This window comes from Pygocentrus nattereri, chromosome 10 (assembly GCF_015220715.1).
Source record: "Pygocentrus nattereri isolate fPygNat1 chromosome 10, fPygNat1.pri, whole genome shotgun sequence".
NCBI classification, from domain to species: Eukaryota; Metazoa; Chordata; class Actinopteri; order Characiformes; family Serrasalmidae; genus Pygocentrus; species Pygocentrus nattereri.
This window is the reverse complement of record NC_051220.1, coordinates 27,255,282-27,272,463: the sequence shown is the minus strand read 5'-3', so window position 1 is coordinate 27,272,463 and position 17,182 is coordinate 27,255,282. Positions and strand designations below refer to the sequence as shown.

At 40.3% G+C, this 17,182-nt stretch overlaps 1 protein-coding gene across 2 annotated transcripts in view; it reads right to left on the bottom strand.

The window, feature by feature from the left end:
* Nucleotides 1–17,182, bottom strand: part of akap6 (A kinase (PRKA) anchor protein 6) — a 144,028-nt gene that overhangs the window by 63,155 nt on the left and 63,691 nt on the right. For both annotated transcript variants that reach the window (XM_017699795.2, XM_017699796.2), the window contains exon 7: nucleotides 13,087–13,265. In XM_017699795.2, coding sequence (XP_017555284.1) covers nucleotides 13,087–13,265 — 179 coding nt within the window. The remainder of the gene's footprint in view (nucleotides 1–13,086; nucleotides 13,266–17,182) is intronic.

The window sequence follows — 17,182 nt, the reverse complement described above, 5'->3', positions numbered from 1 at the left end:
CACACCTGATGTAATCAGACAACTATAGCTTGGTAATTGGAGATGGAGGAGAACAATTTTAAAGAGGCAAAACTTTGAGCAGCAGGACATCTCAGCTAAAAGTGCATCTCAGCTAAAAGCGCAAGCTGAGCTAGACTACTTTTAATAGTGAAGGTTCTGTAATCCAACTGGTAAAGTATTTAACTGGCTGATTATTAACTATGTAATTTCCTAATTCCAGTTGCAACAGAGTAGGTCCACCACAATCATTACATGTTTGCCTGATCTCAATTATTTGAGTTTATTGCAATTTTTTAAACTGAACACAATTATTTTACACAGCTTATTTTCACAGTCATATGTTTAACTTGCAACAAACATAACATATACTGGGTATGTTATCCTTTTTAGGTTAAGACAAGTAGATCTTATGAAAAAGGCTGCTGTTAATACACTAAGAGAGTCAAGTCAAAAGTTCTAAGTTTGTCTGACATGGATGCTATAACACCATTGGAGGCCAGTGTAATGAGTAATGTTTGTTTATTTGAGCTCAAACTATGCAAGTCATCAGTTGGGAGCTACTAAGTATGAACAGCTAGAAAGCAAGACCAGCCAGTTTGGTCATTTTAGGCTTATATTTCAATAGCTATATACACTGAAAACAAAAATGACAATTAAAGCATTGGTCCAGTCATCAGGAGATTCAATCCCTGGTGATGCTATAGCCATCTGTAGTCAGGAACCCAAGAAAGCACAACTGGCCTTGCTCTCTCTCGGAAAGTAGGATGGCTCTCCCTCTCTTCCATTACTTAGTGCGATGCTAGCCAATGCAGGTGGCTGTTGGCAGGCATAACAGAACTGGCAGTTAGGGCTCTTCTCCAAGCGAGCTGAGCTGTCCAATGACGTTGCATTAGTGGCATTTTGAAAAGATGTGGTGGCTGGCTTCATATGTCTCAAAGGAAGCCTTTGTTTTCCTTCAGCCTTCAGCTTAGTTATCGGGTGGAATTGAACATTGGAAAAATGGTAATGGAAAAATGCAATTATGTATATGGCAATGAATAATCAGCTAAAAATATCATAACAGTGACAGGCCTACAACAGGGCTACATTAGGGATACAACAACTCTTCTACATACAAAAGAAGAGCTTTTGCAGACTTTATAAAATCCTTCCTACTTACCAGATCAGAGCAGTCCTATGGTATTGACCTGTCAAAGCTCAACAGTGCACAAATCCGCTATGCAGGCGAAAACACAGAGAAAACAGATCATAGAGAATGGACACACATCAGTGGCAGTCCACCCATGGGACATCATGTAGTATGCTAGTGCTGAACACACTCCTCAAAGAGCTCTCACACGCAGGCCTTCATGTAGCCCTCCCTAGCTTTTACTTATATTTGTGTTCAAGGACACTATCGTGAGTTACAATATCACAGTTGGAGCATAAATCACAAGTAATCCAGCAGACAAGGCGCTCTGTGTTTGCAGAAAGCCCGGCATTTGTAACTGCCACAGTGGCGTAATGGATTTCATCAGTTCAGAAAAACAGCCAGAAGCAACACCAGGGTAGGATCTAACGGGGAAATGATAACTGTGCATTCACAATAAGTGAACATGTCCAAATTATTATCAGTTGGGATGAGACAGTTTATTGGAAACCGATAAAAAGTGATGTATTTTGATGGTAATGTCATAAACAGCAGTCCATTTGTCATTATTATTCAGTGCTGTTTTTCTCTATTTTGGGCTTTGGTTCAAAGCTTTTATCCAAAGAGACACCAGTTAAATCATAAATATTGGAGATGCAGTAACAGCGTGAGATGCGATCTGTCGTCTGTATATTTAGGGCCAGATTTACTAACGCTATCAGCGCATGTTAAAGCAGTTAGCACATGCGCTTCCAGCAACATGATCCACGACTGGCTTGTGACAGTTTCTTTGCCAAGTGATGCGCTGTTATTAGTTTTGCTCAAGCTGAGAAACGTGTGACAGACAACACTGTTCAAGTATGTCAGCTCCCAGTTATCTTACAGTAAACAGTTTGTAGCATAGCGTAGATGCCACAGTGTGACCTAACGAGACTGCATTTCACACTTCACGTCGCATATGCATTTGTGCTCCTCTCGGCACACATACTCATGCAATTCTCAATCATGCCGGCTGTCCACCCGCTCTACTCATAAACTGTTCCAATTCAAGGACATGCAAGGGCTGCTGTGCGTCTCAAGAGGAAGCAGTTTGTTTCAGTCACCGTGTGCCACTCGCTGCCTGTTTAAAGAGATGATGAAGATTTATCCGTCTGCTTCATCTACAGCAGCATTCCATGATGCAACTGGGCCTTTACGCTGACTTCACGCCAACAGGGCCGACCACAAACAGAGTCTGCTCTAATCACCAGTCGTGATTCCACATAATATAATCTTTTACAAGTAGCAGCATCTGTCCCTGCCGGCTATAAACGCTGAAGAGAAATAATTATGGCTCATCAAAGAGCTCAACTGCACAGGGCGAGATGCTGTGGTCGAGGTTTTTTTTTTGTGGTATACTACACCTGTGAGACATACATACAGCCAAAGAAGAGAGAGTTAGCGTGTCGCTTCACCATCTACCCTGAGTCTTTTGGAATATATTTCATGAGTGAGTTTTTTTCCCTTTCAGCCTCTTTTCCGTCCTCCTGTTTTGCTCCTCATGCATGTCAGCTAGCAAGCGCAGCTTCAGCGCTTTGGCCAGATTTCAGGAGGAAGAGATCCAGAGGGCAGACATTAGAATTTTATATCACTTCAAGACAGGGGAGAGAGTGAGCAAGCGAGAGAGGGAACATGAGCCTTCTCTGACAGTGGGAGCGGTCTCAGAGCGAGTGATGGGATGCGTTTTTGCGCGGCTCACCTGAGAGGCATGCTTAAATCAGCAGCCGTGATACGGTAATTCCACCGCTCATATTTCATAACATGGATGACAGCTTTATGTTTACCAGATTGGCCATAAGCATTACAGAGACGGGCAAAAAACAGGAAAAGAACATCAAGAACAAAAGAAGCGGGATCATTGGGCATGCTAGTCGATCCGCACACTTCTGAGCAGAAGCCTTGGCCTAGAAGAACCTTAATAATTTGAAAAATATTTTGCAGTAGTTATGGCTAAAGTAAGAAAGCAAAGTGGCTGCAATTCTCCTGCACAGCTTGGGGAAATGAGCAGACACCAGGCTGGGCAGAGAAATGAGTTTATTCACAACTGCATCGTGCTCAATTGCTAATCCACTGTGCACTCTGGTCCACTGACTACAGTGTATCTCTAACACCTGCGATATTAATAATACAGCGAGCCGCCAATTCCTTTCAGATGGCTATCCTTCCTGCTGAAGGCTTGTTAAATATTCATTGACAATTATTCCACAGTGACTGAAGGCTAAGTGCTCAGAGAGAGAAAGAGAGAGAGAGAGAGTGAGAGGGAGAGAGAGAAGGAGCGAGAGCTACGCAGATATTGATGTTCACTTCTCTCAGCCACAGCCTGCAGATCCCAATCACCCTCATGCTAGAGAAACCAATAACCGATAATAGCCTTCCAAAGTGCCAAGGTCCTGCCGCCATTAGCAAATGAACAAACATGTCAATGACCTGTCCCACCAACTGAGACATAAGTGTGGACGATTGAATATAATGTTTGAAACGGCTGTGAATACATTCAAAATAAAGGTCTACACTGGCATAGAGCCCATACCCGTGATATTGAGACTCAATCAGACCAGGCCAGACTGGTACTGGTGAATTTGAAACCTGAACCTGATCCCAGCCTGCACACATGCACTGGCAAGCTTTTTTTAATTTGTTTTATTTTAGACCACATTCCTTTAAATAAAAGAAATCTACTACGTAAAAATGACTCACTTAACTCGACCCGAACCCCTGATATTTTGTCAGGCTCAGGTCAGGCAGCGGATCTCTAATTCATAAACAGGGAAATGGAGTCAAACTGTGTTACTTGGACTGAAGCCAAGCCACAGATTTGACCTCTAGTGACTTTGTTAAAATAAAAAAATATACACTCCCTATGAAAAGTTTGGAAAGTATTGATTTTCACTGTTACTTTTTAAGGCAGTAAGAAAATACCTGCAAATCCCTGCTGTTGGAACAAAACCTTTTATCTCCACTTTTGTCATTTTTTTTTTACATAATTTGAAAATGCCTGTTGCCCTTTACACGGTGTATAAATTTCATGATGAATGGACCAAAAGAATTGGCCTAAAATTACTTGGGGAAAAAAGTCTGGTTCCATGTTTTTTCTTCTCCTGTAAAGTTACCATGTAGGAGATACAAGATTTTGATCCAACAACAGTGAATTGTTTTTTTAAAACATTAAAATAGATATTTTCCGAGTGATTTATTAAGTGTATTTTTCAACACTCAACTTAATGTTCCACAAAGCATCTTCCTTGGTCAGAAGAGCAGGTTTCGCCTAAATAACGATTTGACAGTTTTCTTTTGCTAAAAGCACATGCTGAAACTCGTCTGATGGTTAAAACACTTGAAAGGTATGAGCGTGAATGAATGCTGACATGACAACAAGGAGAAAATGTACTACTTTTGTCAACCGCTTCTTCAGTATTGCATTTTGTGTAAAAAAAAAAAAAAGCAAGATCTAAACCGCTTTGTATTTCTTTTTAATATTATTGCACATTAACCAAGAAAACATGCTCATTCATTGAAAAATACTTAAAACTAAAGCTGCAACAACAAAAGCACTAAACAAAAAACGTAACTACTGCCAAACACACTGTCTTAAAAAGGAACTCAATGCATGTCACAGCACATACTGTGTATGTACAGTGTTTTTATTAAGTTTAATACTCCTGATATAAGTATGATGATGACCTCTACTGATCAGCTGATTAAATATTGTTACACTTTACACTGCTTGCTGAGATGTATCTGTTCAGAAAATGAAGCTAAATACGCTGCACAAAAGCCAGATCCAACCATTCAGTACATGTTGAAATGAACAAGCTGAGCTGTTCAATAAAGAATGTCTTTTTTTAAGGATACAGTATCTGCTGCCTGCGCAGTAGTAGACAAAATAAAGCCCATGCCAGCCAGTGCATGGATGTATCAGTAATTCAGAGCTGCACTGCTTTTCGTTTTCAGAAAAGCTTTTGAACAGGTTCTAGAGGGAAATGATTCTTCAAGATGAACACTGCCAGGACTAGAACCCACTATCATACTAAACAGGAGGAGACAGTATGGGTCGAAGGTTTCCTTTGGCTTTCTCAACACATATAAAATATGCAGAAATAAGTAGGAGTCAGGCTATTAAGTAACAGAGGATGTTTGGAGCTCATTGTGCCAAATGAGGTGGTTTAAACATTGCGTTTGGCTACAAGTAGTTTGTAGCTTTCTCATAAATCTTAGTCATGTAAACAATATAATCCATACCTTTAGTCAAGGTGAGGTCTGAGGTTCTTCCAGTTTATTCAGTGTTGTAGAAGACTGACTGAATGACTGAATTTATTAAATCATTTCAAACAAATAGCATTTTCCACACCCTAAAGATGGTTATGCCATAATATAAAAACACAGAGATAACACAAAAAGCCAAAAGCTTATGTCCGGTTTAGCTAAATATTAAATCAAATGTAAACATGTTCATTCTTTAAGTTGACAATATATTGGTATGATAATCAAAATTAATAAGAAGTATTGTTTTCATGTCTACCTGAGGATTAGATATTTCAAATATATAAATCTTTTCTCTTTCCATTATTTTTTTATCCCTGTAACGTATAATTACATCATTATTTGATTATTTGTGCTTATGACGGATGTGAGGACTAAGAATACAACACTAGGGACTTTAGTGTTTAAGGCTACAGCATTAAAGCTTGACTTATTCTGACAGGGGTATTTACCTAAACCTCAAAGATGAAGACTGTTAATGTTTTTATTTGTTTGTTTGACATTGAAGACAATAGCAGATAACACATATAAAAAAAAATCATACATCAGAAATGTGGATTAAAAAAACACTGGCATTCTAAAGAAAGCCTTACATACAGTGAATTGTTTTCCACAGCAATGAAAGAGTCAAGTACAGCCCAATAACACAACACCTCAATATCACAGCATGCTTATCAGATTAGTCTTTATCTTATTGTGACTGAAGTCATTAAACATCTGCAGGCATGCCATGCGGACAACCTGCTAACCACAAAGGAAATCAAAGTAATAGTTTCTTATTGCGTTGTGCTTTTTCACAAAGGCACTCTGATTCGAATAATTACTGCCTAAAGTGCTCCTTGCTGCTCTATTTGCAAGAGAGTTAGAAAATCTTTGATCTGATTGCCAAGTGTCAAAGGCAGAGTACGAATGAAAAAAACAAAAAAATCTGGTTTATATTCTGGACTTTTGCAGGCACGATATCTGGCCAAAGGACAGAAAACAAAAAAGAAAGAAAGAAAAAAACACATTAAGCCACACAAGAGCAGGCATTCATTGAGGGTAGAGGTATATGGATTAATTCAGGTCTGAGGCCGAGTCTATGCACCTTTCATAACAAAAGAATTACAAAGTTCTAGTTCGTCTCTCTATGAACTCTGGAACTGGCCAAACGCTAAGTAGAAAGAGAAAAATGTAGAGATAAAAGACTGATAAAAGAAAAAAAGGAGATAAAAGAGTCTGAGACAATTCACATCAACTATGAACCAAACAAAGGAAGATGTTTATGAGAAGCAGATTTCACATCCTCGCTTTAATGTTCTGCAGTCCATTTCGCACCCACTAACAATATTCATTTCAAAACACGGTGCTCATACATCTAATTTAGAAAAAAAAATTAATATGAGTTAAACCCTGCCTGCATATTAATTCATATCATTTGTGTGATTAAATATTTGAAACTGTCTGCAAAAACTAGGCACTATTAACTTTTTCATAAAACATTCATTTCAATTGTCAAACTGCCGTCGGCGAAAAACACTTAGAGAGGTATGTCAATTTTAACTCACTTTATAAATTACAGCTGGAGTGCCTTTGCATGCTAATACATGCAGAGAGAACTAGAATAAATTACTACTTATTTGGATCCTTGATTGTATTTCATTTTTCACTTAAGGCCCAATAAACATTTTTCAGAGGATGTAGATGAATGTGATGTCTGTCAGAATTAAGCAAAACTACTGTTGAGCAAGTTCTCTCGACTTCAAGAGGGATTTCCAAATTAAAACCGACACATTTTCAATCAGCAAAGGAAACACAGCAAAATCTATGCCTAGTTAGAATCTTTTGGTTTTCACCGCTCAGTATTTTAGTATTATTTTTCAGCTTTGCTAAAACATAGCATGGCATACATTAGTGTCTAAGTGGCTTCTCATTTTTTTCCATAAGAACTGCTAAAAACTACAGCATGTAGAATCTTACATGACTCCTGACCCAGTCTGAACCCCCCAAAACCACCTAATTCACAGCATGTCAAACTTATAACTCCTCAAAACTGCACCTAAATACGCATCAAAGTCTAAAAAAGTCCAATCAGAATTCTCAAAGTTAGTGCTAATATTAGATTTAGAGCAAACTTGACCATGAAGCGAGGTGAACTTGCGCGCTGGTGCATAAATTGGGGCGCGGAATGTGCCAGCGTGCTCCTCTCCCCAGACTTTAAGTGCCACCTCGTGTAATTTCATTTTCACCAGCAATAACCCGGGGTCACTTTTTAAGCATGGTGACTTTGATATACCTAAGACTTCTCCATATGCATAGTGGGCCTGTGTGTTGTGGCACGGCCGCTGTTAACATATGCCAGCGAGCAGAATGGGGGTGGCTGAGGTGCGAACGAAACCCCCCTCCCCGCCACCCCTTCCCACTGCGTCGCACTCAGCCAGAGAGAGGGGTGAAATGGCGGCCCTGGGGCAGACAAGCTGTCTCCAAGCAGCCTCTGATAAGGGCCCTGCCTGCCTTTTACATATATACATATGACAGTGGCAGAATATGCCACAGACACCTGGCAGGGACCAAGCTAAGGACGTAGATACGCAGAATGCTCTAAGCCATGCAGGAGGTCCCCAACACAGCTGATAAACCCACAGGACAGGGCTACATCTGGGACTGCCTGGCCAAATATACAGAGAGTAAATGTTGGGGTGTCATGGCTAGGTTGTTAACCTGGGGCAATTTTGACAAGCTGGTTACAGGATTAGTTTGGCCAGCGTAAAATAGCACGCTTTAATCGGGGGCGATGACTTGGAGAGGGCTGAAAAAGAGTTGGAGGGGTGCCCTCCCCCATTCAGAAGAGACAGTGGTACATTCCAACATACAATACTACCTCTTTTCATTTGATCAAAATCTAAATCAAGTATATTTACCATGTACATCAACATGTATTAGGAACCAGTATACCACTTGGTCCCAGTACACCACATTCAACACACTTACACTAATAGTGCACCTTCAATAAAAATACAATATACACAACCTAAACTTAGAGTAAAGATCAGACATAAAAACAGCAGCTGTATGGCAATTAGATTATGGACTTTATTTTGCACAACCCAGGCCAGTGGTACATTCCGCAATGCAATGCCACCTCTTTCCATCCTGATTCCATGGTAGAGTGTTTATAGATTGCTTCTGATCATGTACTCATCATGTAACATTAGAAATTCATCTCTGTGTCCTGATTCATCACATTAAATACAACTTACATCAGTTCTGCACCTAAAAAATTCTTTATACACAGCTTAATCTTATGGATACTGGTATGTAAGTACAAGAGTTAAAAACAGCACCTTCATGACAATTTAATTAGATTTATTTATTTCATCTTGATAGTGCATTATTCTCCAACAGCAAAATAAAGACTATTTACTAGGGGGGGTCAAAGTGGGCAGGGTTAGGAAAGTGGTCCAACCTCAACAGCATCTCAACATCTGCATGGGGAACAACTGGTTAGCTAGTCGCAATACGTATGTCTTAAAACAGGCCTTTAGTTTACCCACAGCTGGCAGTGACTGAACAGAACATAGACCAGCTCCAGATAGAACCTAAGCTGGCCTAATCACCCACCCCCAAATATTTTGTAGCAACTGTTGCAGGGTTGGACAAGCTCTACAGAATGCTGGTAAAATCCCACTCAACCTAACGAGAAAATATACAAATTACATATTTTTGTCAAAACGTAATGTAGAGATATTAATTTCATATTGTGTACTTTGTATGTATATCAGGTGTATTTTGTCATATAATTGAGCAAACCATCACATTTGTTAGTGTAGGGTGACTATATTTTGGTTTCCTAAAATAAAGGACATTTCAACAGAAAGCAGACACATGGCAGACTATAGAAAACAAAGTCAACATGAAAGTTAAGCCAAATCCCAGACATTTTAGTCAATTTAGAAATCCCTCACAGACACTTTTTCAGGTCTCAAAAAGAGGACATGTCCTGGAAAAGTGAACATATGGTCATCCAAGTTGCTGTTTCCAAGCTGCCTAGATTTAATTAGCTACAACACCACAGTCCAACTTTTGTGGTACAGAATTATAAACTAGAAAATCAATGTTACGTTGCAAATCTAAAATCTAGTGTAAATTCATCAGCTTAAACAGCAATTGAAAGTAAACTGAGCTGTAAACTTTGGAAATAAACCCAAATGTAGCCCAAAAACAGTCTGTCCAAACTTAACTGGAGAATGGTGAAAATTTGACTATTCCTAGTGAAAAGCTTTGTAAATTACTTTATAGCAACAATGACTGATGTCATCAATAAACAAAATGGACATAGCATACTTATTAGTTATCCAAAGTTAAGTTTACATCCCACTTTATCTAAAGCAAGTGTAAATGCAGGCCAAAACATGTTAAGGTAGGAAACAGGCTATGAGAATCCCAAACATAAAATCTGAATGTGACCCAAACCCAGCAAATATGTGAAAAATTATGTTTGTGAATTGCTGGGTTCCGACAAACATGTCAAGGTCTAACTCTGAATCACCTCACTGCTGTAGTCTGGACATAGCAAGACTTTCCTCACACACGCACATACACACACACACACACACACACACACACACACACACACACACACACACACACACACACACACACACACACACACGCACACAAAGAGTGCTCCCCAGAGCTCAGACACATCACCCACTGCCATATTCAGCACATGTTAATAATCCCACCTCAATCCTTGCACACATGTAGGCCACCTCACTGCCTTGTCCTCTCTACTTGTGCTCAGATATGTCCTGACATTTAGCTGAAGCAAGGAGAGGTTCTCTACCTGCTGCTGGAGGTGTATTACCATGGCAATATGAGAGAAAGAGACTTCCTAAGGTTTCAAGCAATTCTTCAACCATGCGATCACAGAGACTCCACCAAGCTGTTTGTTATTGATCTGTCTCTTGTTTTTCTGTGTATTTCTCTCCATTTTTCTCCCTTTCTCATTAATTTCAAAAGGTATTATTTACAAGTATACAATAATATTGCAATAGAGTGCTTTATTGGACACATGAGTAATATTTAATTTAATTGCAATATTGGCAAAACAGCAATATTGATTCTTATGATTTCACTGTATTTTTGCTACTGATGCTTATTATTGAAACGTGCGCTCACTTTCTCTGCTTTTGTGTCTCTCTATCTTATTTTCCCCCTACAGTTTAATTAGAAGAGAATAACTAAAGTAGACAGGGTTCCCTCAGGATTATCATTTGACCAGCATCCAGCCATGCTGGGACTTTATGGCCTCCCAGAAAATAATTCAGAGAGCACAACGCAACACCAAAATGTGGGCGAGAACATATGTTTGAAGCAGTAATAACAAAGCGTTATGACTGTCAGGAGAGACGCGCCCTGCTTTGCACACACCTTAATGGCGTTCTGGGGAAAGGCTCCGTGTCTGGGCAGCATGCTATATTACTTCTTTGACAGCAAGCATTGCTCATCGGTGTGCCGTTTTTAACCAAAGCAAATTAATGACTGCGAGCAGCACCTGTTGTAGCAAGGCATTAGAAATTAATGGCGAGGGGGACTCGTCATTGAAAAGATCGCCTTGACAGCAGTTTCTAAATATTGTTTAGTCGGAGAAATGTGGACCTGAACAAGCACTAAGAATTCCCCATACCTCCATCAACATGGCTCAATGGGCCATAAGGTGGTTTGAGACAGGCACTTAAGCCTAAGGTTTCCTACAGAGGATTCTCATCAACTATTGACCTACGTGTGCATATGCAAAACCTACATTATGCTACATTCAACTAATATGGAGGAGCTTATGGAGTCTGACCTTGATGTACTGCATAATAAATGCATTAGTAGCAGCACACAGCTATCAATGGGTGATGGTTAAAGGCATCCTGAGATGGGATAAAAGATGATTCTTCATAATATTTTAAATTCTATGTTAAAAGCCTGATTTTCTTGTATTGTATTTTTGTCCCTGAGGTGCTCTCACGCTTGTGTTGGTTTTATTACCATAAACAGTCACTACTTGACGATTTTCCAACCTCTCTTCATCTGTTATCAGGCTGTTTTTGTTACTACGTCTTTAAGACTGATATGTAAATGACATCTGTTCTGATTGGCGGCCTTATTTGAAAAGCAGTCTACATAACATACGGACTGGACTAAACTGCTGTAGGCAGACAATATAAATTATAAATTAATTGGTTTTCATGACGTTACAACTACATTTTTTTGCGGCATAGTTTCCATGAATGACTGTGCAAACTAGAGAATGAGGTATCTTTTAAAACATTAACAATGTTTACATACTACATCAAACTACTTTAAAACAGTGTTATGATGAATTTTCCATGATAGTGGATGGTGACCCTGTAAGGTAGTGTTTCTTTTTTAACAGCTGGGACCACTATGCATCTTTAGCATGGCAGCCATGTCGAGGCCAGGGTCACGACACTGACCTTGACTGTGGTTTCCACATTAACAATGGCCTTGAACTTGACCCTAGTTTCCCCCTCCCCCCTGCACATATTTACCCAACCCTTGTCCTGGAAGCAGCCCTGTTGCCCTTTCCACACAGCAAAGCGAAGAGATTTGTGGCTCCTTGGGTGACCTTCCCCCCACTTCTCCGGCCTGCCTCTAATTAGGCGATGCATCTGATCATCATTAACAGCTCTGAGATAATGAATCACTTGCTCCTATCTCTCTGTTAATTCGCTGTAACCAAGCGGCTAATGGCTGTCAACGCTGACTGATCACACTGATTGTGGTGACTTCTAATTGCAACAAAACAATTTAAAAGCAGCCCGGTTATTTATGTCGCCCACGGAAAGAGAAAAAAGACGGTAGGAGGGGATAGCTGCTCACAAGTGGAAGAAGAGAGGAAAGAGATGAGACGAGAGGGAAAAGGAAGAGTCTGGCGGTGGATGAAGTGGGGGAGATTATGGAGGAGAGGGGAAGTGGAGATTGCACCCAAGTACAGCTCAGGCTCCCAAGGGAAATCCAGCTGAGGGGGATGCTGGATGCTGTTCGCTCTGTTGCCGCACCCTTCACACACAATACAACCCTGGAGATCAGCCGCTTTCACTCCCCCCAATGGCACCGAGGGCCTCCGCACAAACACACTATCTAATTGGAGTGCAATTACCCAATCACAATTGACAATTAAACAAAGAGAAATTGGTACCCAGAATGACTACCTCTGCAATTATACATTAAGTGCAAGGTATAAATTGAGTTTCGCACATGGCCTGTAAAGCATAATTGTGTGTTTGTGCATACGTGTGCGTGTGTGTGTGTGAGGCTGTGCGGATGTTGGCAAAAGCTATCAAATTATTCATGCAACCACACAGGCGTTAGCACTCATTTATGAACAGGAATTCCATATTCACATCATGCATATCATAGGCATGTCTCCCTCCCTTCTTCTTCAAGAGTGCCTAACTGGTGAGTTTTTTCTTTAGCCCTTTCCTATGCTAATGGCCAACCCTCCCCTGCCCAGCCTGGCCCTGTGTTTGTTTATTTTGCTGAGCGAGCAGCGGATAGCCGCAGGCTAGCGGAGCAGAGAGGAACGGGAGGGTGGTGGGGTGGTGGGTGGAGTGAGGAGAGGAGAGCCAGGGAAAGATATAACAGCGGAAATAGCAGGGCTGTACCTTGGGGCTGGCGCAGGGACCAGGGTTCTCAGGGTCCTCGGGGTCTGTGGTTCTTTCACTGGCCAGGATGTGGGCTTTGATGGTGTCCAGTGTGCGCAGCATCCAGCTGTGCTGCCGACGGATCTGCCTCTGCAGCTCCTGCCACTGATGCGCGATCATCTGGAGCATGTCCTGGAGGCCTGCACATTCATACATACATTTTCATGTCATACTTATATTCATACAGACACATCCGTCCAATTTACACATGCTTTGAACAGACTTTTTTCATGTATAGGACTCTATCATATACATAGCACTCAATTTATGTCTCTCCATTTTTGTCATGGCATACGTTTCTTTCAGGAGGGGTTAAAAAAACAAAGCATACATTCCTTTCAGGAGGGGTAAAAATACATTATAAGTGCTTTATGATGTATCAGTCGGAAGGCGGCAGTTCAACTGCCTTGATTTTAAAATGTCATAATTGATTAAAAGCAGTCATAATAGTAAAGTATCCAGTCATTTTTATGTGTATTTTAAAACATATTGGTATTATTGACTATAGTCCACTACTACAGGACTTTCTTTAGTTACATTTGTGTATTTCAGAGGGGAACCCTCAGGGTATTAAGGCCTTAAGAGTATATATGCCTGTAATACAACCATATATATCAGGATTTTTTTCTCTGTGACATCTTGGTAGGTACAGTCAAGAAGGCTACCTCATTCTTTATGAGACTTTAAGAGCTGGACTGAAGGCCTAAAGTGTCAGGTTCACTACTAACATGACTAGGAACACTGGAATCAACCAATCATGTTTTGATTTTACAGTGGATGGGAACAATTTTTTAATTCTTTTCTTTAACTGAATTTTGACCATTATGACTCTATATGAAAGTGTAGCATGGTTTGTTACTGGTGTATTCTACTTGTTTCTTTTTTCTCAATTTCTCAATTACACCTAATAATACATTGAGTCAAGGCTGAACTGACTCGTTTCCTAAACAATCGTACTCAAACCATTGTAAGTTCAGAGAGTTACACACCTCATTTACTGCGTGTCTCCAGCTGTGTTTAAACTAACATGCACTCAAACATACATTTAGCTATCATATGCTATCACATGTTGCAGAATTAATCAGAAGATTGTATGAAACCGATACACATTATTTTATACAACATGAGAAAATTTCCTGTTGCTGATATACAAAGTGAAAGCACTAGCCTATATTACCCAGTGTGTAGAGCCCCTGCTCAGCAGTGTACAGGTCCAGCCAGTCCCCCACACACATCTCCCACCAGTGGCCTTTAACGAGTCTTTAATGTGCTGTGGTTCCTCCATTCATCATGCCTCACATTTAACCACCACCCCTACACACAACCACCCCCCATCCCTATCACAGCAACTACAACCACATCACCACTAATAACACTCCAAACATTAGCCTAATCACTACTATCAGCATCTCCATCATATAAGGAGTGGCGTGATGTGGTATAAAAATGGTGGTTTAATATTTTAATGTCATGTTGAATTTTAATGTATTTTTATAGAGCAGTAATCAGAAGTAGGAAAACACAGAGGTTTTGATTTCAAGCCACTTGATAGCTGCACCCTAGGTTGGTCCTGCACTCAGTTAAGCAAGTAATTGCCAGAGGGGCATAGTAACAAATTATAATTACTCAGTTCCATGTACTTAAAAAAGTTCCATGTACTTGAAAAAAAAACACAATTTTTGTTCTTTTTGTAAAATAAGAGTTTAATGCACTATGTAAATTTAATTTAATTATGATTCACTCTCCAGTCCATACTGCCCATATGTATAAACTAAGCTGCAAACACCTATAATGGCCATCATGGTTATTATGTCATAAACATGCTGGCTTCACTAGGCAGCTCCACTGTGGTTGTATAACGACTCTGTCCTGACATTTTTTTCTCTTTCTTAAGTTGCTTTTTGGTGGGCTACTTTTGCTTCTGTGTGTGTCTGTGCATCTCTGAAGTAACAATATTTTTACCTGAGTCTGCTATTAGGCTACTCTAACCACCTCTGCAGAGTGCTGAATTAATCCCCGTGCACAGCAAGCCATTTCTACGCCACAGTCTGCTTTCCGCAAATCCTGCTGGCCGTAATTAAAACTGTGAGGTGAAGAGGGGCATGGGAGGGGCTGGAGTGTGTCCCTGCACCATGTGCATGACGAGCTTTGTCTACTGAGCGGGGCGCTACACCGCTGCTTGCACCTGCCGAGTGATCAGATCGGCTGAGTTGCTAGGAAACCAGGTATTAGTGCTCGGGACGGAGAGTCGGGAGGAGATTTACTTATAATTGCACCGTCCAATATATACATTGAGAGGATGCTCCAAGCCAGAGGAGATTAAATGTATAGGTGTGTTGTGTAAGTGTGTGTGTGTGTGTGTGTGTGTGTGTGTGTGTGTGTGTGTGTCTGTGTGGACTGGTACGAGGCAGTCGCTGTGCCGTGGCGTGATGGGCACAGTAAGAAGAGTCCTGCTCTGGGGGGCCATCTGCATATTTAATGGTGGCCAGCTTAACCAGCGGAGAGGAGAGGACTAGCCGACAGGGAGGTCAGCTTAGTGGATTTGTACATTTACTGAGCGCTCAGCAAGGCGCTTCAGGTGAATAATCACAGAGAGAGAGAGAGAGGGAGGGTGGGGGAAAGAGAGGATGGAGGAGTAAGAGACAGAAGGGGGGAGTGTACTAATAAATTCTAGTACTATTACAATTTACTTAGTACTAAATTGCTTTAGCTCTTGTTTAACAATCTTTTAAATTCCCTTTTTCCTTGTAAATGAAACTGAGGCTTCTTAAATGTTTGTAGCTGCACAAGCAGAGATTAAGCTTGGATTTAATCAAGGTTTATTCAGTAATCCAATTGCAACAAACTTAAAAAATAATCAGGGTCTCATTTAAATGATCATTTTAGTTCTGGGTTTAGTTTTACAGGAAACCTAGGTTAGATTTATTCCTACTTCTCCATTACCTGATTAAACTTTGCTTAGAAATTCAATTTAAACTTTCATCAAATTTTGTGTCTATGAAGTAAATGGCCTAAAAGATACTTGCTATACCCAACAGAACAATGCGGTCTTGTTTAACTAGGTCCAGAATGACTAGTTTAGCATATTAATAAGCTAACATTCAGAGTTAAGCTTTCAGTTTGACTATTAATGAAGGATTTACTGTGAAACTGTAACATACAGAGGACAGAATAGTTTAATCAAATTCCCTCTTTGCCTGTGAGAGTTGTTTTTAATGTAATTCTATGTTATTTCTCACTTGAATAAGAAGACTGCAGTATTTACATGACTGCTGTTGAGAGTAACATTGCTACTGTTTATTTATGCTGGCAAGGAATCTATCATGGAGGACAATTGAAATGAAGTGAAGGCCAAGTTTTAAACACAGACTAAGGGTTTAATCTCAGATTTTTAAATCCATGTTGAATACTCAATTTAAAACAAATCCATGTTTTTCTAAACTCTTTGTTTAATTTAATCCCTGTTGTTGAAAACCACCCTAAATGTTCTAAAGGTTTACTTTATATATTTCAGTGATGCTTCAGCAACACTGTAATTAAATATGGCCATATCAATTAAGCTTATTGAATAGAGAGACAGCAAGAGAGAGAGGAAGTAAGTGAGAAGGAGAGGAGTAGAAAGAAACTCAGAGAGGAAGAGAGAGAAGAAGAAAACATAAAGAGAGACAAAGTAAGCAAGAGAGAAAGAGACAGAAGGATGGAGTGTGAGAGAGCATGAGAGAAAAGGAGAGTAATTGAGAGAGAAAAAATATGTAAGACAGAGAGAAAGATAGTGAGAGATGGAGTAAGAGAGAGAGTGAGAGGGAGTGTAAGAAAGAAGTGAGTGAGAGAAAGAGGAGGAGTGCAAAAGAGAGACAGAGGAGGGTGAGCAAGAGAGAGAGAGAAGGAGAGTAAGAGAGAGATAGAGAAGGAGAGTAAGTGAGAGAGAAAGATGTGGTGTGTGTGTGTGTGTGTGTGTGTGTGTGTGAGAGAGAGAGAGAGAGAGAGAGAGAGAGAGAGAGAGAGAGAGAGAGTACGGTAGATGGTCTAAGACTCTGACTCAGTTCCTGCTGTTCTT